The sequence below is a fragment of the Anser cygnoides genome, chromosome 5 (assembly GCF_040182565.1).
Source record: "Anser cygnoides isolate HZ-2024a breed goose chromosome 5, Taihu_goose_T2T_genome, whole genome shotgun sequence".
Taxonomy (NCBI): domain Eukaryota; kingdom Metazoa; phylum Chordata; class Aves; order Anseriformes; family Anatidae; genus Anser; species Anser cygnoides.
In genome coordinates this window covers 6,830,500-6,853,719 of record NC_089877.1, presented here as the reverse complement: position 1 = coordinate 6,853,719, position 23,220 = coordinate 6,830,500, and the positions used below count along the sequence as shown (strand labels likewise).

General features: G+C 38.0%; 1 protein-coding gene and 1 long non-coding RNA gene across 7 annotated transcripts in view; one reads left to right on the top strand and one right to left on the bottom strand.

Moving 5' to 3' along the window:
- Nucleotides 1-23,220, bottom strand: part of LOC106033922 (uncharacterized) — a 291,778-nt gene that overhangs the window by 19,559 nt on the left and 248,999 nt on the right. Inside the window, exon 7 of one of the 4 annotated variants that reach the window (XR_010831804.1) lies at nt 11,699-12,168. The exons of 2 other annotated variants lie outside the window; for them this stretch is intronic. This is a non-coding gene — a long non-coding RNA (uncharacterized lncRNA). Of the gene's footprint in view, nt 1-11,414; nt 12,169-23,220 lie in introns of those variants that run through there. One more of the 4 variants, XR_010831803.1, reaches the window with a different exon arrangement.
- SPON1 (spondin 1) overlaps nt 1-23,220 on the top strand; it is a 230,062-nt gene that overhangs the window by 202,732 nt on the left and 4,110 nt on the right. For all 3 annotated transcript variants that reach the window (XM_048070058.2, XM_013177720.3, XM_013177714.3), the window contains 8 exons: nt 17,130-17,331; nt 17,508-17,648; nt 18,167-18,242; nt 18,668-18,850; nt 19,206-19,376; nt 19,496-19,663; nt 20,570-20,734; nt 22,286-22,549. In XM_048070058.2, the coding sequence (XP_047926015.1) occupies nt 17,130-17,331; nt 17,508-17,648; nt 18,167-18,242; nt 18,668-18,850; nt 19,206-19,376; nt 19,496-19,663; nt 20,570-20,734; nt 22,286-22,549 (1,370 nt within the window). The remainder of the gene's footprint in view (nt 1-17,129; nt 17,332-17,507; nt 17,649-18,166; nt 18,243-18,667; nt 18,851-19,205; nt 19,377-19,495; nt 19,664-20,569; nt 20,735-22,285; nt 22,550-23,220) is intronic.

The following is a 23,220-nucleotide window of genomic DNA, read 5'->3' as shown; positions in this document are numbered from 1 at the left end:
GTGCTTTCAAATGTTGTACAAGCATTCCCTTTACAAATACTACTTCACGTTACAGATACCATTGGATATTTGTTTTTTATTTTTTTTTCTCATATTTTGCCATGATGTTCTTCTTTTCTATTCCATTTAAAAATAGCATCTAAGTGGCAAAGGAAGACAAATTTTTCAACTGCCATTAACTTCTAGTGTTAATTTCCCTTTATGGATCATCCTTCTTGGAATTTAGATTAGAGCTGTGCAAGTATTGGATAATGACTGCTCAGGAGAAACATTTGGTCTATTATTATGCATAACACAGCCATCTTACTAATCAACAATTGACTAAAAGTCATGAATAACCTTCTTTTGCATAATCATGAGTTATATATCTAATATATAATATAGTGTGATACTGGTGTCAAAGAGGTGCTACAATGTGTCACAATAAGCAAAACCTAAAAACCTTTCTGAATGTGTTTTACAACAATTACAAAAGGCATAATACTATTGAGCTCATTCACAGAGGCCTGAAGTACCAAAAGTTGGCAAATTCAGCCTGCTCACACTTGAGTTTTCCTCCTGATTCAGTATGCCCCTGGGGCTATCAGCTCCCCTCCCTTCTTTCCAAAACAGCAAAGGAGACAGAGCCTGTAGCAACTGCTCATTCTTACCCAGATCTGGAGCAGCTGGTGAGCCCTTCTGCTTCCACTCCAGTCACCTGTAAAAATGTGTGAGAGGGGCGTCTTGGCCAGGCACCTCTCATGGATGCATCGTGGAGTTACAGAGCTTTTCTTCTCCTCTGTCAGTGCTGGTCAATGAGGCTACAGCTCCTCAGGGCCAGTGGTACCTCATTAAGTAACGTTTCAAGCTCCAATTAAACTGAGGCCAAGAAGTGTGTAAGTCTGCGTCTAAACCTGACAGTCCTGCTGAAAGCCTTCGGTTCTTGACACCAGAGGTAAGAAGGGAAATATAACTGGGAGCTTTTCTTCTGCTTAGGAGGAAGGAAATAGACTTCTGCATGCAGATTGAGGGGATACAGACTGCCTCCCCAGGGAGGGGTCTTTAGTTTCAGACATGAGTTTGGATAGAACGCCAGGTGCTGAGAAAAGTTGCCAGCGCTAAGCAGGGAAGGCTACAATGATACTGAGTAATTTTCTCAAATGCTCTCAGTTAATTACTGTTAAGGCTAACACATTTGGACATCCTGTCATCCCTCAGTAAGACAGCATGGTATGGGAACTGCATCCCACCATAAGCTTAGTACTTCACTGTCTCTTATCATTCCCCTCCTCAGTTCCTATATGTACTTGCTCTTTGTCACGCTTTTTTATTTGTTTCGCTTCCTGTCGTTAATCTTCATTACTCTCCGTCCAGTTTCTTACCTGGGGCACCAACATGCAAAAAACTCTCTTAAACTGATGCATGCAGGAGACAATTTTGGGTAGTCTTTGTGAGCTAGTGTTAAGGCTGCCTGATGGAGAGAGCAACATTGGGAGCACGAGAGGAGTGCCATACCAAGCAATAAACCAGCTTTCTGTTGCATGTGTTTGTATTATCAAGTTGTGTGTCTGAAATTCTGACTTTAAAGTACTTGCAGGGAATGCACTCTTCCTTGAGCGTAATGGTATCAGTATACAATATGCTGTCAAATGGAAGTAGATTTTCTTATCTTACTTGTATAAACAAGAGCACAGCTCACTGCTGCCTTTCTCTCAGCTGTGTTTCAGGCAGAAGCAAATTTTACTTTCATACTCAGCTTCAAATCATTGGCCTTTGGCAAAGTGAAAGATAAAATACAGCAAATGCAGATGCTACAACTGGTCTCCAAATCTGCATATCTGGCAACTGCAAAATAAGCAGGCCATGGCAGCAGAATTTGGTGATACAGAACACAAGACTTTCAAAGATAGTATGCATCACACTCCACAGGAGCTAATGCCCTTAAAATTCTTGCCTGGAATCCCTCTCCAGGCAAGGAAGTGTTCCTAATACAAACATGGATCAGACATGGGATGGACATTATTTTCCAGTATGTTATATATTCCATTACTAAATGCTCAGTACCATATAAATTATTAAATACTGCTTTAGATACTCCGTCTTTCCAGGTATTTTTATATGTTAATTCTGGCTGTTCCTGATTCATGAAAAGGCACTATTGACTTGAAAAAATGAAAAATAACTATTGATTGAAAAAAGGGCTTTAGCTTTCTGTCCAAATACCTTGCAGACTAAAAAAAATGGCAAGAAAACTTCACTTCCCTGCACAAATGAGCTGCCTATTTCCATTTCTTTCCTGTCCCTTTCAGCCTTGGAGCCCCCGTTAGGAGAAAGAATGTGTTGAGAGAGAGGTCTCCATCAGTGTGCTTGTAATTATTATTACGAACATCATGTGTTTTCAAATTAATTTTTCTAGTTTATTTAATTATTTTAGGCTTAATAGATCAACCTGTAAACAAAATATTTCAATGCAAATATTCAAGATATGAGATTAGCTTATATTAAAAGGTTAGGCTTTCCTGAAATATTCATCAATGTTACTTTTCATGCTCCTGTCTTATTTTTTTCTTCTATGCGAAAGCAACACTTTTTTCCAAACTTTTTACCTCCTCCGTCCATTGCTAGTTATAACCAATGTATATTGAAGTGATAAGTGTTTTTCTTGATTATAATTTGGAACTATCTGAAGTCTAAAATATCATCTCCTCCTTCCTTATGTCTCTCCTGTTTCCATTTCAGCTCTCTGTAATGTTTGAGTGAGTGGTCATGCTCCTGTGGTTTTCTTCTTCCTCCTGACTGTTTGCAGACCTTACTCTATTTCTTTTCCATTTAAGCAGCTCTTCCCCATTTATTTGGAGATTACCTGAAAACACTTCAGTAAGCATTCGAATGAGAAGCTAGGCAGAAAAGGAGGCCTATTCCTTTACAATTCAGATGGATAGAACAATTTAGTCCCAACAATTTGTAAGTTAGAATGCTCTTCATCCTTTACAAATTATCCCATCAATCCCCTTCCATTCCAAGTTTTACATATCCTTGGTATCTTTCCTCTGACTACGAAGAGGTTAGGGCTGTTCTTCCTGGCTTGCACAGAGAAACATCAGAAAATAAGACAGGATATACCCAAGTGTATTTTTCAGCATCGAGACAGATAAAAAGACTAAGCTGGGCAATAAAGCAAACTCTTCCAGAAATCAATCAAATAGTATCCTATAGAAAGGTGATGGGAAATGCAAAAGGGCTCTGATCCAATATATGTTTGGGCTGATGGGTAACACTCTCTGGAGAAAATGATGCAGACACATTCTTTTACATATTCCTGCCTTTGTTCTATGTGAAAATTCTTTCAGTTTTTACTTTCTCCCAGAATTCTTCTGCCACAATTTCAGTAAAAAAGCAAATGTTTGGAAACATGGAAAACAGTCATCACTGTTTTGATCCTGCAGTGAATTTGCTGTACTTTGTGAGTCCTCATCACAGTCCTTGGGAATTCAATGCCTCCTCTCCGCTCTGCTCCCCTCCCCTCCCCTCCCCCCCCCTTCTTTTTTTCCTCTTCTTTTCTCTTCTTTTCACTGTAACTTATTGTTTTTGTGCCCCCAAAACTGTTCCTCAAGGTAGCCTCAATGTTTAGGTCATTGGATGATTACTTATATACTGTTAAATGGAGAACCACTTAAGTCAGATATGGAACTCTTTACTATCTTCTGAAGTGTAATGAAATAACTCTCTCTTCATCTTACTCTTCCTTGTTGAAGATCTCAATTTATTGTGTCTGATATCCTACTCTTTACAACTCATACACCCTTAATGTTGTCTCGTCTCACTGATAAATACCCTTGTGTAAAACTAAAGATAAAAGCCCAAGGCTGTGTATACAGTTGCATACTTTTAAGACAGCTTCAGCAGTGAAAGCAGATTTAATAACAATTTGTGACAACATTACTGTTACCAATATTATCTAATCAGTTCCATCAGATGGCAGAGAGCTGAAAGACTCCAGCCTTGTAAATGTTATGTGTCACTGAGCCTCTCTTTTTACTTCTCACACACTGCAAGTTTTGCATGGTTCACAGAGAGAGGCTAATTTACAAAAGGACATTGGAAAGCATTTAAACAACCATTTGCTGTAAACACCTAATTCCCAAAATTTCAGCTTTCATCTTCAACTGAAGGTTTCTGAAGTGTTTACGTACCTAAGTAGCTATTAGTGACATTACTAAACGCATAAAAATACAACCAACTTTCAGTGTTCCCAGAGCTGACTACGTTTTCTCAAGGGTGAGGGGACCTCTGATAGGCAACAGATGGCAACCAACCCAAATTAACTTCCATAATTCAGTTGTTCCCCTGCCTATTTTATCAGCAAGGGCTTGATCCGACAGAAATCTTCAAGCATACTATTTGTTAGCCACACATCCATATGGCCATTGAAATAAAGACTATTCCTCATTATACGGAAGATTCTCCTGGTACATGGGAGGTCTACGTTTAATTCTCTGCTCCTCCTGATGAGATCTGAATGGCAACGCCTGTCTCTGAATGTAAAAGTCAAAGCAACCTCCACAGTGAGAGCCCCTTACTATCACATATCGTATTCTTTTTGCTCAACTTTACATGGAATATAAAGTATTTGTTAGGAAGAGAAAGAAAGCAATCACTAGGATTTGCCCCTCAAAAGAAAGGAAGGGGAGGCAGAAGAGTCTCTGAGAAAGAGATTCATGTTGAAAGTGTTTGGTAAAGAGCAAGTTAACCAGCTTTGTAAGATGGGGAAGGGTATGTGTGGAATAAGTACAGCTCAGTGGCATGTTCCCATTAATTAGAAATCGCTCTGTCTTTATTTTATGGCAGTTATGCAAATGACGATAGCTTTTTCATTTCCCTGGCTGCCTTGGGAGAGAGACTGTTCCTGGCCAACAAAAATATGTTGTTCCATTTCCAGGTTTTTAGCCTTTTTTTTTTTTTTTTTTAAACACACCTTCCCAGTATTTAAAATAGAATGAGTGAGTTAGGTAGATTTTGGAAAAGAAAACACTTACATTGGTTTCCTTTTTTACTGAATTCAACTTAGGAAAAAATGTTTATGTTCACCCAAAAATACATTTTAAAATAAATGATAGTGCAAATAGTTTGCTTAGATCTAGTTGAAACTGATTTTCCATTACTTGTTTAATCTCTCTGTGCTGGAAATAGGTAAATTAAGTATATTTGCATTCCATTCACAATAAATGCAGTATGAAGATTTCAAATAGGCGTTTTCCTACCAAATAAATACATTATTTGAGGAATATTTTTAAGATTTTATTAAAATATTTCAGAAACAATCTTTTTAAAATCACTTATAAAACTGATGTTTATGCCTATGTGTCTGGAGAACATGAGAAATGAATTTGACTATCCATATATGTGAATTATCTATTTCGTTCTAAACTGTATATTTAGATAAAATGTAAGCATTCCCATTCCATGGCTTAAAGATAGCATTTTGCCCTTGATAAGTTCTATATTAAAAAATATTTATAGGGCGTATTTAAAGTCATTACCTTGTTGTGCTACCTACTTTGGGAGTAACTTTTTTTGGAGAATTTAATGTGGAGGCAGTTGGAGGAAGAAGAAATGGATGCCCAGTGCATGGCCTTGACCAGGCATCTTACTGTAGAAAAAAAAAAAAAAAATCTGTTTTCTCCCTGCTTGCTTGGTACCTCTGATTTTGGTAAAACTAAACTAGTATCAATGTCCTTATTCTCCCTTATCATATTTTAATTTGACATGGCTCACAGCAGTTAGTTATAACAAACATTTGGATTGAAACCGTGCAGCGCTTTATGCCAGCCACGTCCCTTTGGTGGCATTTTGGGTCGGGTCAGGTCGGGCCGTGCAGAAGGCGTGTGGTGGCGGCACGGCTGGCCGGGCTGTGCTGCCCTGCGCTGAGCAGCCTGAAGCAGAAGGGTGGCAGAAGCGCCCTCATGCAGCCGTTAGGGCCAGTCAGCCCCTGGCAAGCGCACAGCGACCCTGGCACAGAATGAAAGCACCTCGTGTACACCTGTGTGCTACAGCTGCACCTGTAGGACGTGGCCTTCCTACAGAAATGCTTTACCTCTCTTAGGAAATGCTCCACTTTCTGCAGGGACAAAAGGTAAGTGACTGGCGTAGACAGAGATGGTTTGTTTAAGCATTGAGGAAATCCGCATAACCAAAATGTGTCCAATCCAGTAGTGCCGTTATGAAATTAAAGCACTGTGTGCACGGCCTGTATCCTGGGGATGCTCTGCCATGCAGGCGATGTGCTGCGTGCCTCGGTGCCTTGCTGCCACCACCTGTCTTGGCGTGAATGTGCCTGTTCTCCAAACCCTGCCAGAAATCCTCTCCTCCTGTTCTCCTCTGGAGCCAGACAGTTTGCAGTGCCTAACTCAGAATCCCAATGTCAGTGTCAAATGCTGTTCTCTACTAAATCTGTATTAATCAGCATTGAGAGGGGAAGATTCAAATCAATGCACCTTTCAGCTCTGATAACAGAGAGGCTTTAGATAAAAAATAATGAAATGCCCAGAGCCCTATAGACTAAAGAGCTGACAATGATGTCTGTAAATTAATTCGGTGAATTAGTCTTTCTGGAACATCTTACTAAGGGTTGGTAGAATTATTCACAAGTACCACACCAAACTCCTCATAGCATGCACACTAAAATTCATTGAAAAGTACCTAATAATTTATTAATTTTCTTAATTAATTATTAATTAATAATGTATTAATTTTCTTTAATCAACTTCAGTAGAAAAGAGGCAGTTTTGAATTTTGCAGCCATTCCAGTTCCTGTGCATTCAATTAGAAGATTCCTTATGAAATGAAACTATACCTTTAGTCTTTTTGAAACATCTCAGGGTAACTCCTGAGATTTAAATGGAGAGGAGAGGAGAGAGGGGACGGGACGGGAGACCTCAAGTAAAACACCCACATCTGTGCTCCTATGGGGTGTTGCACAGTCTGTTGTTACACCCATTATGATTGAGTGCTGGCACAGAGTAGTATCAAGTTATGTCAGGGTTTGCCTGAACACAGAAAATAGCACACTCAGTCACTTTGTTGTCTGAGTGAATTCGACCAATGGTTTCATTTTTTAGCGAGTGTAAAATATGGGAAATGTTATGTATCAGTTAGAGTTCACCTTGCATGATACTTATTACAATACCTTATTTTCTGTTGGTTTAATTTCACTGTACATTAAGTATTCGGATTGAAATTTCCATGCCAAGCTAGAGGAAAATACAGTGTTTTACTTACATTTAAAATGTTATAATAGTTATTTAACTGCAAAGGGCTTGTATTGCCATGTTTTGGAAAAATGACTTGATAATCAAGGACTTGAAAAACTCATTTACATCTGACCAAGTTTAATGAATGTGTAAAGATCTCAGTATTCCCATGGTCACTTGTTACTGTGTGGCAGCTCATTATTTCTTCTGAAACTAACCTTATTTGAGATGCCATAGAAAGCATAAATGGATGAACAAAAGTTTTAGGAAAGACTCAGTGGAATCTGGAAAAAGAATGTGAGAACAAATTCAGAATGCAGAGCTCACACTGGTGGGGGAAACATTTTCAGCTTGAGACCTTTTGGAATGCAGAACAATTCACAACAGTAGAAGTGAGACATTTTGGTGAAACAGCAAGAAGTGGAAGAAAGCAGCATATATGAACCAGCATTTGCACACTGTATTATGGCCAATATTAGTCTTGCAAAAAGACTTCAGTTTATATATCACAGACTGATGGAGATGATGAAACACTTATTCTTTAGTCATTCTACAATGTGACATTTTTCTTCCATTAATTATGAGTGGGAAAAAAAAAAATCCCGAAGTGAAAAAAATCCTAAAACTAGAGTCATAGAACTGTTCTGAATCCAACCTATTTCCTTAGAAGCAAGCTTCTTTAAATTAAAAGCTTTAATAGGAAATATAATAAAGGCCATAAAGATGCCATTTTGGAGACAAAAAATAAATTATCTACAGAATAAATCAAAAAATGTCAATTAAAATAAGTATTCTTTTTTAGTTTTATGTATTCAATTTATTTATTGAGATCTCTTTGTCATAATCCTGTATGGAAAAATGCTTTCTAGCAAAGTATTTGTTATGCGGAGATGATGAAAATGCTCTATCTTCAAAAATCTCAAGTTTCATGCTGAACTGCTCACATGGGAACAGGTTTGCAATTATAATAATCAATATTTCTCGTTTTAGACTTTAAAAAAAATCCAGTTAATTATAATCTGTGGTGGTAACAATAAATTCCTGCAGAGCTTTTTAGGGATGCTATCATACCTACCACTGAGTAAGTAGTACTTAGATACAGTACTACTAAAAAGAGATAAAGCCATAAAAAAAAATGTATATATTCTGGTAGCTCTGTGCTTTTTAGCTGTAATTGTTCCCTAGCATGGATGTACTATTTGCACCCAATAATTAAATATTTGAAGCAATTTGATGGCATGCATCCTGGGAATAGCATGTGATGCACAGATTTTTGTTGCTTCTCCCCCTCCTCCAAAATAAATGTTCTGTAAAGTGTATATTTTGATTTTTTTCCTGGCAACTTTTTATTTCAATAGTGCCACTACAACATGTGTCTTTACTTTTTATTTCTAAAGATCTAGACTTTTTTTCCACAAATCCCAATCGCTCTTGTTATCTTCCACTGTCACGTTGCACTGCCTAGCCTAAAATGGGGTTAAATCGAATATCCGTCTGTCCAGATGCAAATGAAGTTTCCTTCCACTATATGACACTTCAGTACTAAGAAACATTTTCAAAGTTTGGGGATTTTGTGTACAAAGTGAGAGGAATGAGAAGGCCAGACAGAGTTGCTTGTTTCTATGGTAACACGATGGTGCGTCTAGCTCAGCTATTTTCTCCTTCTGTGATTTTTATAGATAGCTGGGATGAATCCAGTGAAGTTTAATATTGTCAAAAATAGAAGAATTCTAACCCCCAGTTTAATCAGAAATAGTAATGCATAAAGGACAATCTGATCTACAAAATGTATATATATGGGGGAAAACGTTAGTTGTTGTGCCTTTTGATAACATGAAGGCAAGTACATAAACCTCTCTGGAGCTGCAAACCAATTCTGAGTGCTCCAACTTTGCATTTGGCAAGGGTAAATGTCTGCTTTTTAGGTCCGAAAGCTTTCTGTGGTATACCATGCCTTCCTGCGGTATATCCCTCCACCACAATGGTGATGTGCTGTCTTAAGAACCACCATTTTCCCCAAAATCGTATGGTGGTCCTGGCTTGCAGAACATGCTGAGCTTTAGGGGACGTACTTTGGAAGTTTCCCAGAAGTGTCGGTGTACTCCTGACAGCTGCATGCAGGAGTCATTTGTGTTGCACGATATCTTTATGCATCAGCAGAGCTAATCAAAACACTTCTTTTAAAAGGCCTTGATTTCAAAATGAAAGCTTTCAATTAACAAACTGATTTAAGTGGTAACTTTATGGTCTTATATTGAAAACAGAGTGCATAAAATCTTCCTAACGTTTTTAGAGCAGAAATACTTGTTTCACTAAAGCCAGAAGAAAAACTTGAAGTCTCAGAGGACACAGTTTAAAAATCCATATAAAATAATTGTAATTTTTACCAGGTTTGATAATTCATCTAAATTTGAAATTGAATTCAGTTGAGCTCAAAATACAGATATACATTTGGATAGTTAAGACAAAGGTTTTTAACCATATGAATTTCCACTGTATTAACATTTTAGGAACTAAATGAGGATGAGTAAACTCAATGCCATATGCTGTCCTCATAGCCGGGTTACCCTATTTTAATGGTTCTGTGGAGCTCCACTTAAATAAAGAGCATAGTCTCTTATTTTAAACAGAAAAAAAGATTAATGCTGGGTTGTATACTAGCACCACAAATCTAGCATAGTCCTCTGCAAATTTCTACCTCTTCCAGCACAAAGTTGCATGTAAAGTACTGTGTTTACCGAAGTCTTTGCAGTTATAGTCATATACATTGATTAGGTTTTGATTAAAACCTAATCAAAAAATCACATCATACCTATAAAAAGAGTTAATGTCTTAACTGTTATGTGTATTATTGAGAGTTAGGGAAACTTCATTGTTTGGCAGATGGTCCGACACCCACATAAAGAAATTCATAATTCAATCTCAAAAAGTAAGGCAGAACATATGTGTTTGCTGGAAAAGAAAAAAAAATAATGTTTCAATCTTTTTTTTTTTTTGTCAGAGCAAGCACATATGGCAGTTCCATTTTCTATCACTTACCATTTACTTTCTATTTAAAATTCAAATATCACTAGGCAGGAAAAAAAGTTGCATATTAAAACATAGAAAAGACTTCTTAACTAAGAACAATCACTGCAAGAACTTTACACAGTTTGTTCATGGATGTTAATGGTCATCCAATTAAAACAAAGTTACTCATCCCATTCTGTCTTTTCTTTTGTTTTCCTTACATGTTCCTCCCATTGATAGTTACTGTTTTGTGTTTTTTTTCCCAACCATCTGTTGTCTTTCCTTGAGCCAAAATAATTTCCCTTCATAATTTGTGAGTAGTCTTGTATGCATTATTTTCACACAATTCTATGTCTATTTACTAATCCTCTGCCCTTCTTCCTGCATATGCACCAAGTAACTGGAACAATTTACTAGTTAAATTTCTAGCAAACAGTATCTATATGCAAAATTTAAAATTAAAAAAAAAAAAAAAAGTGTCTTTATCTCATTTCATACTTAGGAATATAATTTACCCTCATTCACATGTCCAGACACCAAAAGGCATTTGCAGGTTAGATGAAATGGAATGTGTATTGTATTTATAAAGGTGGGGAGATGCTGGACATCTTCAGGGACTACACAGGGATCAGGGAAACAAAAATGCTGCCTGAGCTGACAGCACCAAGTGGGATAAGCACACCAAACTGGTTTGTGACCAACCTGTGTCAAGCATAGTTAGAAATAGGCCATTGTCAGAAACTGCAATCCTAACTTGAGCTGAGATTTTTTTTCCTATCAATGAAAGCCTGTTCACATTTCTTAATCATATCGTTAAATTAGAAACACGCTGAAGGTGTTAAAGCAAATAGACGGCATGTTAATTAAAAAGGTATCATTACCTAAAGTAGCATTCAAGGTATGTTTAGCTGGCAGTACAAAAAAAAAAAAAAAAAAAAGGGCCAGAAAGAACCTGCTGTACAAAGCCCCTCGTTTTTATAATGCTTTTTAAAAATATTCAGAATAATGCTATTTCAGAGCAGCATTTGTTCTGATTAATGGCTTTAATGTCATGATAATGATGTAATCCCTTATTCAGTTGTGTACACAAGTGCATATCCATGTCTTTTAGCTGGTTATAGGCACTATTTTAATTTTAATAGCTTATGTACAGCAAAGTAAGAGGTTATGATGCAGGCCTTCCCCCCCCCCCCCCCCCCTCCCCCAGTAAATGGCTAAGAATTTGTCACAACTTTCTTCACTCTTTATGAAACAAAATAGACTATTACTGTCACCACCTCTGATGTGCTACTCAGACAATAACGGCTTGGCATTAAAGTACATTTCAACCTTTTTATGTGGCCGTCAGTCAAATTTCATTGACTCAGCGTTCATTTTATTGTAGTTTTCTTTTCCCTGGTTCTTTTTTGGGACATGGACAGGTGTAGATTAAGGTGAAATGCATTAGGTTAATTGCTTACCTGCTGTGCCTTTAAGCAGAACATAAGGAGGATTTTCTCTCTCTTTCTATGCAACTCCCAAATTCTGTTTTTGTGTTGATGAAACTTATTTTTGTCTACGTAATGGTCCTAAGTCTTTTGCGTGACTTTATGTTTTCCTTAATATATCATCTAAATAAGCCATCTAATTTGTTCTGTTAGTTGCAGACTTCTGGGAGAGCAGTATTTTCTGCTCCATTTCAGATTCTTCATTTTCATTTCTTTTCTTCAAAGCCAGTGCACTTTTCAGGATATTGTGACTTTAAGGTTCATTCAATAAAACAGATGCTGTGGATGTGCAGTTGGTAGGCAGTAGGTGCAGAATTGGAAGGTCAAGGGTGTGAAATGTGTTTCCATACTTGTACTGTTATTTTTATCAACGGCAAAATGTTCTAAGTTGAATAAACAGATCATTCATCCTGGAAAAAGTATACCTGATGTAGTGTAAGCCCCTAAAAAAAAAAAAAAAGATTCACCAAGTTGAGGCATAATAGGTAATTCATTTACCGTTTCCTTAAAATAGGCAGTTTTTAATGATGTATGCAGTCAACTAATTTCTTAGCTAAAAAATAGTGGGTTTACTTCATTGGTATATTACTACCACATGTGATGCCTTTGTGGCTAGCACAACATGCTTGCATTAAATATCAGACTTTGCTAGGATTTAATTAACTTTAGAATTCAATCCAAGTGCAATGTGGCACATCTTGTAGGTTACAACCTGTGTCAGAAGTCAGTTTCAAAAGCTGGTGGTGTGGGTGCTTCAAAGGACTTCTGGAGGCGGCAACTAATGGGTGGCTAATTGATTTCCTAAGAGCCTAGATCTTTTAAGATGCATGTTCTTTAAGTAACCCTATGGGATGTTTTAAGACTTGTTGCTCCTCTTTACTCCCTTCCTAAGTGAATGTGTTGCCTAAACATGCAAGCCTTCACCACACAGTATTTGCTTGGAGAAACAGTTACGAAAGATAACAGGTTTCTGAGCCTTCCCTCTCCCATAAACCACTCACCGCTGCAGCTGACACTGGTGTTTAGCCCGACTCCAGTTTCTTTTCCTGGAAGGTGTTCTGTGGCGTCACACTTATGTTCTGCCCCAACTCACTGTGCAAAGGCCTTTCTGGGAGATAGAGGGGAGCTGACAGGAGCGATGAGATGCTGCACAATGCATAACAGAGCCCCAGTCCTTGGTTTGCTCCTAGCACCCCATCCGGGGGGTGGCTAGAATTGTCCAGGGTTTGCCAATGATTAGAACCAGGCCAAATTCCTCAGCCATCTGCACTGGTCTCCAGCCTCGGGCTGTCGGGTGCCCGAGTACCAGCACCACCTGGAGCTGGCACCAGAACCGTGGTGCTGTGACCCACAGCGCTCTGAGCTTGCCACCTCCAGCAGCGGTCGGACTGGGACAGACGTCTCCTGCGTGTACGCTTCAGTCTGCCTGTCAGAAAAGGCTGCTGCTGTATCCTCGGCACAAACAAGAGCAGATCCCAGTGTACTCATATGAATCTAGCATCTAGATCCTAACAGTAGGCTTAGGGTGATTATACCTTAATACAGCTTTGTGAAGAAACCTGGGGAGTTACAAGTTACTTCAAACTGCTATATGCTCAGTATAGTTTTTAAATCCATGGAATCAAACAGATTTTTTTCCCTGCAGCATAAAGTATATCAGAGTGCTCTACTTAAATAGTAAATGAAAAGTAACCTAAGGTTTTATTCAGCAAAATACTATTTTTACTGTTTCTATCCACTGACTCTCTACAATCACCTTCCTTAGCCATGCTTTAGTGCATTTTCCAGGCAAAGCATTAGAACACAACAGAATTGATTCAACACTCAAAAATATGTCTTGCAGAAAGTTGTGTTTTCTAGTGCATTGTCAAAGGCTTTCTTAACTCCCCCACTCCCAGCAGATACCACCAGCAACTATATATTTTACCTAGGGAAAAAAGTCATGTTTGTGCTCTTTTAACCTTTTTAAAGAAAATGGGGGGGGGGGGGAGAGAAGCATTTTCTTGTCTTGCTGCATTTGTGTCATCCCTATAGCTGGAGAGCCAAATAATGCTAACAAAGAGAAAATAGAATAAAATAAAGAAAATGGGAAAAAATTAGGATGCAGGACACTGTCCAGTACTTTGCTTCACTCTGGGTTATGTGACAGGAATTGTCAGCAGGCTGATCAGGTTCACAGTGGAAAAGTACAGCCTGCTTCAAGCAAAAAAAAAAAGCAGCAATCCCAGTCCTGTGGGGCTCTGAAGGATGTTACCTAGAGTTTAGGATTTGCTTTGCAACTCATATTCACCTCCATTTTTATGCACGTATGTGTGTAGGGGAAGGAAATGAGCCACGTTTGTCTTTTACAGCAAAATCAATTCAGTTATAATCCTTATGTTTTTCTTGCGGGCATTAGCAAACATTCAACCTCTCAGATTAAAAATGCCTTGAAATTTAAAGGACTTAAACTGGCTATATTTACTTGCAATGAAAGCAGAAATAAAGATGCTCTACATTCCTATTTTGTTTTTATTAGGTGTGTTCACAATATAGGAGTGAAAAAGATGGGGTTTAGTGTGCACTTGTGTACATTTTCAGAGCGGTTTCCTTCAGGGAGATCCACAGGCCAATTTTAGGACACCTGAGTCAGATGTGTTGTTGAGGTATGTGTGGAAGGGTCTGGGTTCTTGCCAGCTTCATAAAGTCATCATTCATACAGATACTGGAAATAGTTCAAATTCAAGGTATCCTGCTTGCAAGTGTCCATGCAGAAAGTAATTACCAGAATAAGGTAGCAAGCTCAACAAATGTATTTTATGATGGCACATATTTTTAAACTCTTCATATCAAAAATTTTGAAATGTCTAAGCTAGCATGTTATGGTGTGCTGCAAAGTGTGTGCCATGTGTGTACAACTGCACAAGAGTGGAGGAAGGAAAATGAGAAAACTTGCTTCCATGCATCCTTTATTTATTTTAAATTTCTGCATTATGGGTCTGTCATGGGATAAAATACTGTAAAATGGATAAAAATCTTAAGGAGCAGAATGCAGCTGATTTTTGCAGTGTTCTAAGGCTATGAGAGCCTCAGGATCAGTGGTACAACTCAATACATGCAAAGTCATGTAGGCAGAGCATCTCCTACTCAATTGTGTCAGTTTCAAAATATTGCTACAGGTGGACATAATATAATTCAAAATTAATAGTGTATTTAATAACATGATTAATATTTACTTTCCTAACAAAACACTCAAGAACTTAATTGTACCATGCCTATCATAGGGATAACAAGTGATGAAAGATTTCCATTACAATGTGTCTAAAGTAGTCTTCAAGTGATTTCAAACCCTCTGCTTTCAAATAGTATAAATGTGTCTGCCTTTCCTGGATTCCTGAGAGCATGTCTGCACAGCACTTTGAAACGTAATGTCAGGAAATGTAATGTCAGGAAATGTAATGTCAGGAAACACGTACTTACTAACTCAATATTATCTCAGGTGCTAGACCCAGTAGACGGTGGCTCCATGCTGCCCTAACTCTTCCCCTGAAAGAGCTGATCTGGGTCCCTATTCTGCAACACACTTATTAGACATATTCTTAACCATAAGATCGGGTATACAAAATACTTTTTTTTTTTTTAACTGTCTATAGTTTAGACTTCTGCTGTGTAGTTTTAAATACAGAATTCCTTTAGGGAGCTCTTAGAAACACGCATAAGGTAGTAAGTCCTGTAGTTATTTAAAGTCAGGTAGGCTTTTTAAGAATAATGTATGTATATGTAATGTAAGAATAACTGCTATGTGTTTGACAAATAAATATAACAGAATGCTGTATTAACAGAGAGCAGTTGATACCTTCATTCATTATTTTATTACTTTACATTAGAGAAATTGTTCCATTGAAATCAGAGTTCTGTCATGGGAAACAAAAAAGCCACTTGCATCTCTTTCTGGGAAAGGTAGGATTAGTGTCATCAAACTCTTAGAAGTTGTTTCTTACTGCATAAATTGTCTTACATTGAATTAAAGACTCTGAGTAGAAGAGTTTCTGAAGACCCCAGAACAGAGGTGGCCAGGACATTTCACCTATTAACAACTGCCTTTTTATGCAACTTTCCTCTTGAAGGGAAAGTAGGTACACTAACTTCTTAGACATCTTACATTTTGAAACTGCAGGATAAGTACTCAAGAACACCATCCTTGGACTGTTTTGGTTTGTTGTTGTTTGTTTGTTTTTAATTGTACTGAGAACACTATGAGCCAGAATAAATGCACAAGCAAAAAAAAAAAATGCCACTTTTACGGTGTGGCAAACATTTATAGGAAGAATAACCTTCTTATGGCTGGAAAAGAACAGCGTATGTGCATTATGTACATGCAGGTACCTAGCCCCCCAAAAGCTAGGTAAACAACATGGGGAAAAAAAAAAAAAGCTTACATTAAAAGTAAACATTTGTGGTCTATATGTTCGTAAAGCAATGCATTTTAGCATAAAACTGGAGAAAACAAAAACCAAAAACAATCTGATGCTGTATCAATCCAGTTCCTGTAACTGAGGAAGACTTGCACTGACAGGCTAATTTTTGGTGGAATAGGACTGCCAAAATCATATGTTAAATAACTCAGCATGTGTTGTTGTTCGTGGGAAAAGTGCCACAAAGCGTTCCAGCTTTTCAGCTGTTAAACAGAAACCTTCAGTTCAGGCCTGATTGTAATTTCTGTTTGCATAGGACTGAGATAGTTGCTCCTCAGCATCTCAGCGCACTGCGTGATTCAGCGCGACTCCTTCCCAAGAGAATGCTTGACAAAGGCTGGATGAACAGAGGTGCTTTCACATGCACTGGCAGAAACCTGCAGAAGCCTTGGCTGACCTCTCTAGGACTGGCAGCAGCCATTAATCTCTCACTTACATGAGCATTAAAACTCTGCTAATGAGTGCTTTTTTTCACAGACGCACACTTCCAAGATCTTTGGGCACTGGGATTTGTATTATCTATTTGCACTTCGGGGGGGGAGGGGGGCTGTTCCAAAAGCATCCCAGCGACCAGAACCTCAGCATGACTCCTGCTTTTTTTTTTTTTTTTTCCCTTCAAATTTTTGTGTCCTAAGAGGTTTTATTATTATTATTATTCTCTACTTGAGGCATAAGCACGCTGCTGCAGGTCTTTGCTGTTAGATCTGTCTCACCCACTAAGCTGTACACCTCCCTAAATAATGCCAAGGCTGTTTCTCAGATGGCACATGGAGACCGAAAATACAGAGCGCTGTATTTGTCCTCTCCCTTGCCTGCTTCTCCATCTCCGCATACCAGACACACAGTGTCATGCCAGTGTTCACTAGCTCAGTTTGAAGCACTGGTTTCATTGCCCTCTAACCGCTAACTTGAATTCAATTGATAATAGCCTTCACACGTCCAATTTGCAGGAGAGCTGCTCCCTCTGCTGAGTTTTCTGTTGATCGCCACCGGCACCTGATGTCCTTCCTCACCATGCTTGGGCCCAGCCCGGACTGGAACGTGGGCCTGTCGGCCGAAGACCTCTGTACCAAGGACTGTGGCTGGGTTCAGAAAGTTGTTCAGGATTTAATACCCTGGGATGCTGGCACAGACAGTGGAGTTACCTATGAGGTATATGAACTATTTGTAATGTATTTTACCTAAGCTTATTTACATAAGTTTACCTTAAAGCAGTGAAGAATGAAAGCTATTTAATCAAAGGTAATGCCATATTTGCCTTTATGCTACTCTACTAGTTTCTTTTTAAATCATATTTACGTGTTGCTTTTTTTTCTTTTTGATTGCAGTCACCTAACAAACCTACAGTTCCTCAAGAGAAGATCAGACCACTTACAAGCTTAGATCACCCTCAAAGTCCTTTTTATGATCCAGAAGGAGGCTCTATTAAGCTGGTAGCCAGAGTTGTCATTGAGAGAATTGCACGCAAGGTATAACATACATGTATATTTATATATATAAGGTGTATATATATATATATTTATGTATATATTATATTTTTATATATATTATATATTTATATATTTATATAAAATATATTTAAAGATATTGTATATACATAGACATATAAAATCCTCAAGGAAACAAAACCACACTCTCTCAGACAAAAATTTATTCTTCCTCTTCTCACCAAATCTACGCTCCCTAGCCTACCTTCAACAAAGATAGTGGCAGAAAATACCTAAAACTTTCCTAAATTTAAAACTGTCTAAATATGCTGTTTATCCTATTTGTGGTAATTAGTGCATCTGCTTAGTTACAGGTTTTTGTTGTTTGTTTTTAATACACAAGAATTAGAAGAGAAAAAAAGCATTATGTAAGGAGTTATTCAGTGTATCCTGTTGTTACTGCTGATCCAGTAGTGCCTCACAGAGTACTGTCTTAGCCCCTCTGTCTGCACACACATATGAGTTTGCTGTATCTAATCTCCACAATCACTTCTTTGCAGGGGGAGCAATGCAATATTGTACCTGATAACATAGATGATATCGTCGCAGATCTAGCACCAGAAGAAAAAGAAGAAGGTACTTTTCAAATTAGTTTGTGTTGTAGTAATTTATATATTGTTCCATTCTCCACTATTATTTCTAGATAAAGTAAAAATCTGACAGAAGCAGAAGACCCTCTCAGTGTCAAAAAGTGATTTAGTTTGCCATCTTTTCTGGTATATGCTATTAGCCTTTCCTCTTACAGAAAAGGCATCAAATGTATACCTGGCAGATAACATTAACAGTAAAAGTAATAAAAGATAACCCTTTTGGGGTTCAACAAATAAAATGATAATTTTAAAATCAAATTTGACTTTCTTTTTTTCTTTTGGGTTAAAATGGAGCAGTTTAAAATACAGAAGGAAATAATATATTAGCATCTAAAGTAATCACTAGCCAAGTAAAGAGAATCAAATGGAAAATAATCTGCTTTAATGTTTACTGCCTTTTCTTATTTTTAGATGACACCCCTGAGACCTGCATATATTCAAACTGGTCCCCGTGGTCAGCCTGCAGCTCTTCTACCTGTGAAAAGGGCAAGAGGATGAGGCAGAGAATGCTTAAAGCTCAACTGGACCTCAGCGTGCCATGTCCAGATACCCAAGATTTTCAGCCGTGCATGGGTCCAGGCTGCAGTGATGAAGGTAATCAAGAGGAAAGGATGGAAAACATTTTGTGGAATAGGGACCACTCTTACTTTTCCTTCAAAGTTCTTAAAGCTGTTGGTTGCCATAAGATTTGGGTTATGTCAAAAATAAGAATAATTGCAGAAGAATGCAAATTGAAGAGGTCTGTGGTCAGCTCTGCAGTTTAGCTGAGTGGGTGCATGAAGTACACAGAATTATAAAAGGAAAGGAGTAAAGTAAGCAATAGAGAAGACAGAATGTGTGAAGCAGCATAAAAGCAACACTGTACATTAACGGGCAGCTACAGATTTATCAGGGGAGTGGGCAGCAAACACGTTAATATTAGCAATTGAAATGGTCCTCTGTATTTTAGATGGTTCCACTTGCATGATGTCTGACTGGATTACATGGTCCCCCTGTAGTGTTTCCTGTGGAATGGGAACGCGATCTAGAGAGAGATATGTAAAACAATTCCCTGAAGATGGCTCTATGTGCAAAGTGCCTACTGAAGAGACTGAGAAATGTGTTGTAAATGAGGAATGTTGTAAGTATTTCATTTAGCTTTGTAAAATCCAGCCAATAGCAGGATCACTGCCTGAAACTTTTTTTTTTTTTTAATATGAGCTCTACTAGTGAAGGATTTTCTCTGTCCATTTTGAATAGCCCCTAGCAGCTGCCTTGTCACTGAATGGGGAGAGTGGGATGAATGCAGCGCTAGCTGTGGCACAGGAATGAAAAGACGACACAGAATGATCAAGATGACTCCTGCTGATGGATCTATGTGCAAGGCAGAAACTACAGAGGCAGAGAAATGCATGATGCCTGAATGCCGTAAGTGACCGTGAATTCATCTCCTCTGCTGCAAAGACTGTTTCTGACACATTCCTCCATCACGCCACAGAACATAGCTAAACTAGACGCAGCATCACTTTTTCCCGTTCTCCTTCAAATTAGATCCCTTAGGGAACATGCACTATATGCTGCTTTCATCAAGAGAGATTATCAGTGAAACATATTCAGTGGTATGCTGTTACTGTATTACCCATACAGTGATGTGTATACTCACAAGCCATGCATAAGCAACGCTAATTTTATGGGCTGTGAGGTCTATTTATGCCTAGAATAAAACCATGTCCCCTCATTTTAGCCTGTGAGCAGTTCAGAAATTGAGGTGCACATTTTGTGCAACCAGCCATCCTCCCCCTTACCCTGTCTAATAATATTGTGTTACATTTTTTAAGAGATGTTAAGATTTTCATCAAAGACAAAAATAAATTAAGTTATACACGATTTCTGGTAGCTAAAACATGGAAGATAAATATCCCATCTTAGACTACATCAGTTTGATTTCCATTTCTGGGCATAGGAAGAATATAGGCTTTTTACAGAAATTATTATCAAAACGTACTTCTTAAACTATTTATTCCCTGCAAGCACTGGGACTTTACAGAGATGAATAAGGTGGAGAAAAACCTTATTCATGTTTATGTTCATTGAGAAAAACATAGCATAGAAAAAGTGTTAAAAGGCTTGCTTGGTTTTAATTTTTATTTTTCTGAGCTTCTGCAGAAACATCATTCAGCTTGTGATTCATTTTGTCCAAAGTGACAGCAACGTATGATTGGTTGCAGGCAGATGAAAGATAGAAGTATATTTTTCATCTGTTTTATTTTCAAAATGTATACCTTTGTAGACTGTGTTTAGCAAACATTCATTACCTTTTTATTTTCATATTAGATACTATTCCCTGCCTACTCTCCCCATGGTCTGAATGGAGCGACTGTAGCGTAACATGCGGGAAGGGAATGCGCACCCGGCAAAGAATGCTGAAATCTGCAGCTGAGCTTGGGGACTGCAATGAGGAACTGGAGCAAGCAGAAAAATGCATGCTGCCTGAATGCCGTAAGTGTGGGAAACCTGGGAAAGAGAAGGCCTCTTTATACGTGTTAGTCTATGGGTCAAAACTATCATTTGTTAGTATAGTGTTTTTTTAAATTATTTTTAAATATAGTTACTGTATGGACAATTTTTTGCTGATTGACTTTGGCTATAAAACATAATTTGAAAGTTTTAGACATGTGGTCTCTGAAACCCAGAATGCTATATAGACTAATTCTGTGTGTTTTTTGTTTGTTTGTTTTTGAGGGGGGCACGATTAGAGCACTCCTTGTCTCTTTAAACTCTGTAAACAAGTGATCTGATACAGTCTTGCGTTGATTCTTGCTCTCTATGTGTATTACTCCTAAGTCAGCCCACAGGGGCAACAGTAACATGGAAGTGTTCTCTTCTGTGGATTTTTTGTTTTTATTGCACACTTTTGTCTACTGAGAGATGGAATATGACCATGTTTTCATCTCACCTTATTCACCTTATGCAGAATGTGCCCAAGGAAGGAGGGAGGACATTAGCATCACTTGTGTAATTCTTGCAGCTCAAAGAGTGAACACAAAGGAAGCTCCATCTTAGATACATCTCTGAACTGTATTTTAGCCTCTTTACTGATCTACATCTCTTTGCAACCTTGAATATCACATGGGCCAGTGGATGCAGTGGAGGCAGCTGCATTGATTTTATACCTTATTCCACTACCATCACCCCCTTCTTGGGTGGTGGTGATTTCTAGTTTTGCAGTCTTGGTGAGGAGTGATAGCCTAAGGCATTGCTGAATGAATAAGATATGATTACTGCACTGTTGCCAGCAGGTTTATGAAGCATGATATCTGATTACATTATTTATCATAGAAAGTATTGGATAGAAAAGGCTTTTCTACTGCAATTTGCTAATTCAGCTTTTCTTAAATAATGTGAAATATCATTTTGATTACTATTCACAGGGCCTGTGAATAAGCAGCACTAAAAGGATGAAAACTTTTAAGACAGCAGTATTACTGACGTTTGCTTACTGCACAACACTGATAAAAATATGATACAAGTTCTTTTCCTTCTGTTTTGCTTTAAAAAGCTCCTTTATGTTTGGGGTTTTGTTTGTTTGTTTTGTTTCCTCTTCTGTTTTACTCAGGGCCTCAAAGTAGATCAGTTTAAAGCTCTCCATCTATCAGTAAAGCAAGGCTTGTATTTCAGGTAACAGTTTGAAAATATAACTTGATTTTTAGCACCTTTTCATTATAAAACAGACATACGGATATACAGACTGGAAAATTGAAGGCAGCACAAGAGAATTATTTACATGTTTGTTGTAAGGTTAGTGATCTGCCAGCGCCACTCTGGAAAAAGAAATTGGGGAAAGCATCAAATAATATTTCTGCTAGAAATGGCCTCAGAACATTTTGATGTGTACCCTCACAAAATTTGCTGAAAAGACTGGAGGTTTAAGTTGCATTCAGGTATTTAGGATGCAAATGCTCATTGGGCACATTTGTATGTTTCTTCTTGACCTTACGTTTAGGTTGCCAGCTAACACAGATTTCGTGTAATACTTCTCATTCTTTGCAGCCATCGACTGTGAGCTAACAGAGTGGTCCCAGTGGTCCGAATGCAATACCTCATGTGGAAAGGGCCACATGATCAGGACAAGAATGATTAAAATCGAACCACAGTTTGGAGGAACAGCTTGCCCAGAAACTGTCCAACGTACAAAATGTCGAGTAAGGAAATGCCTGAGAGGCCCAGGTATGGAAAAAAGGCGCTGGAAAGAAGCTCGGGAAAAAAGAAGAAGTGAACAAGCAAAAAAAAATATTGATAGCGAGCAATATCCAGGTGAGTGTGAAACCATTATTCAGTAGGCTCATGTCTGACTTTTGTGTGTAAAAGGAAAGAGTTTGTGAGCAGCTCCTCTTCATGCTGTGATAATTTTTTTCACTATTGCAGTCCAGGTAAATTTTTAGTAACAAAATAAAGTACATCTGTTTCAGTGTTTGGCTGTCATTAAAAAAAGTGCAACATGAGTTTGGGGCACAACAGAGAAAGGTTCACATATTTGCACATCATCACAGAGAATATTTTAGCTCCTTCCCTACAAAGGGTAGAATCTGAAGAATGTAGAATTGAGATCTGGCAAAGGATTGATTGTAATGTCTATGGGACTTAAGAATAACCTTTGTATCCAGTTACCTTCAAACTTTGGAAGTATTTGTTCCTGGATTCAATGCTAAATTCCAAAATTGATTAGCCTTCTACCTTGGTAACTTGATTCAGACTGAGACTGCTCAGGGAGATGTGCTCTTTCTTTAGTAAGGGACAGTATTCAAGCACTGAGGCCTCTAATCAGTAAAACGTAGTATCTTATTTAGTTTACATTATCAGGATATGAGTCACTGCTAATTTATGGTTCATGCTTGTCTGACATTTAACAGTTTCTTAATTTTATTTGTTTTATAATGTAGACAGTACATATCTTTTTTAATACAATTTTCAATGTTTTTCAAATA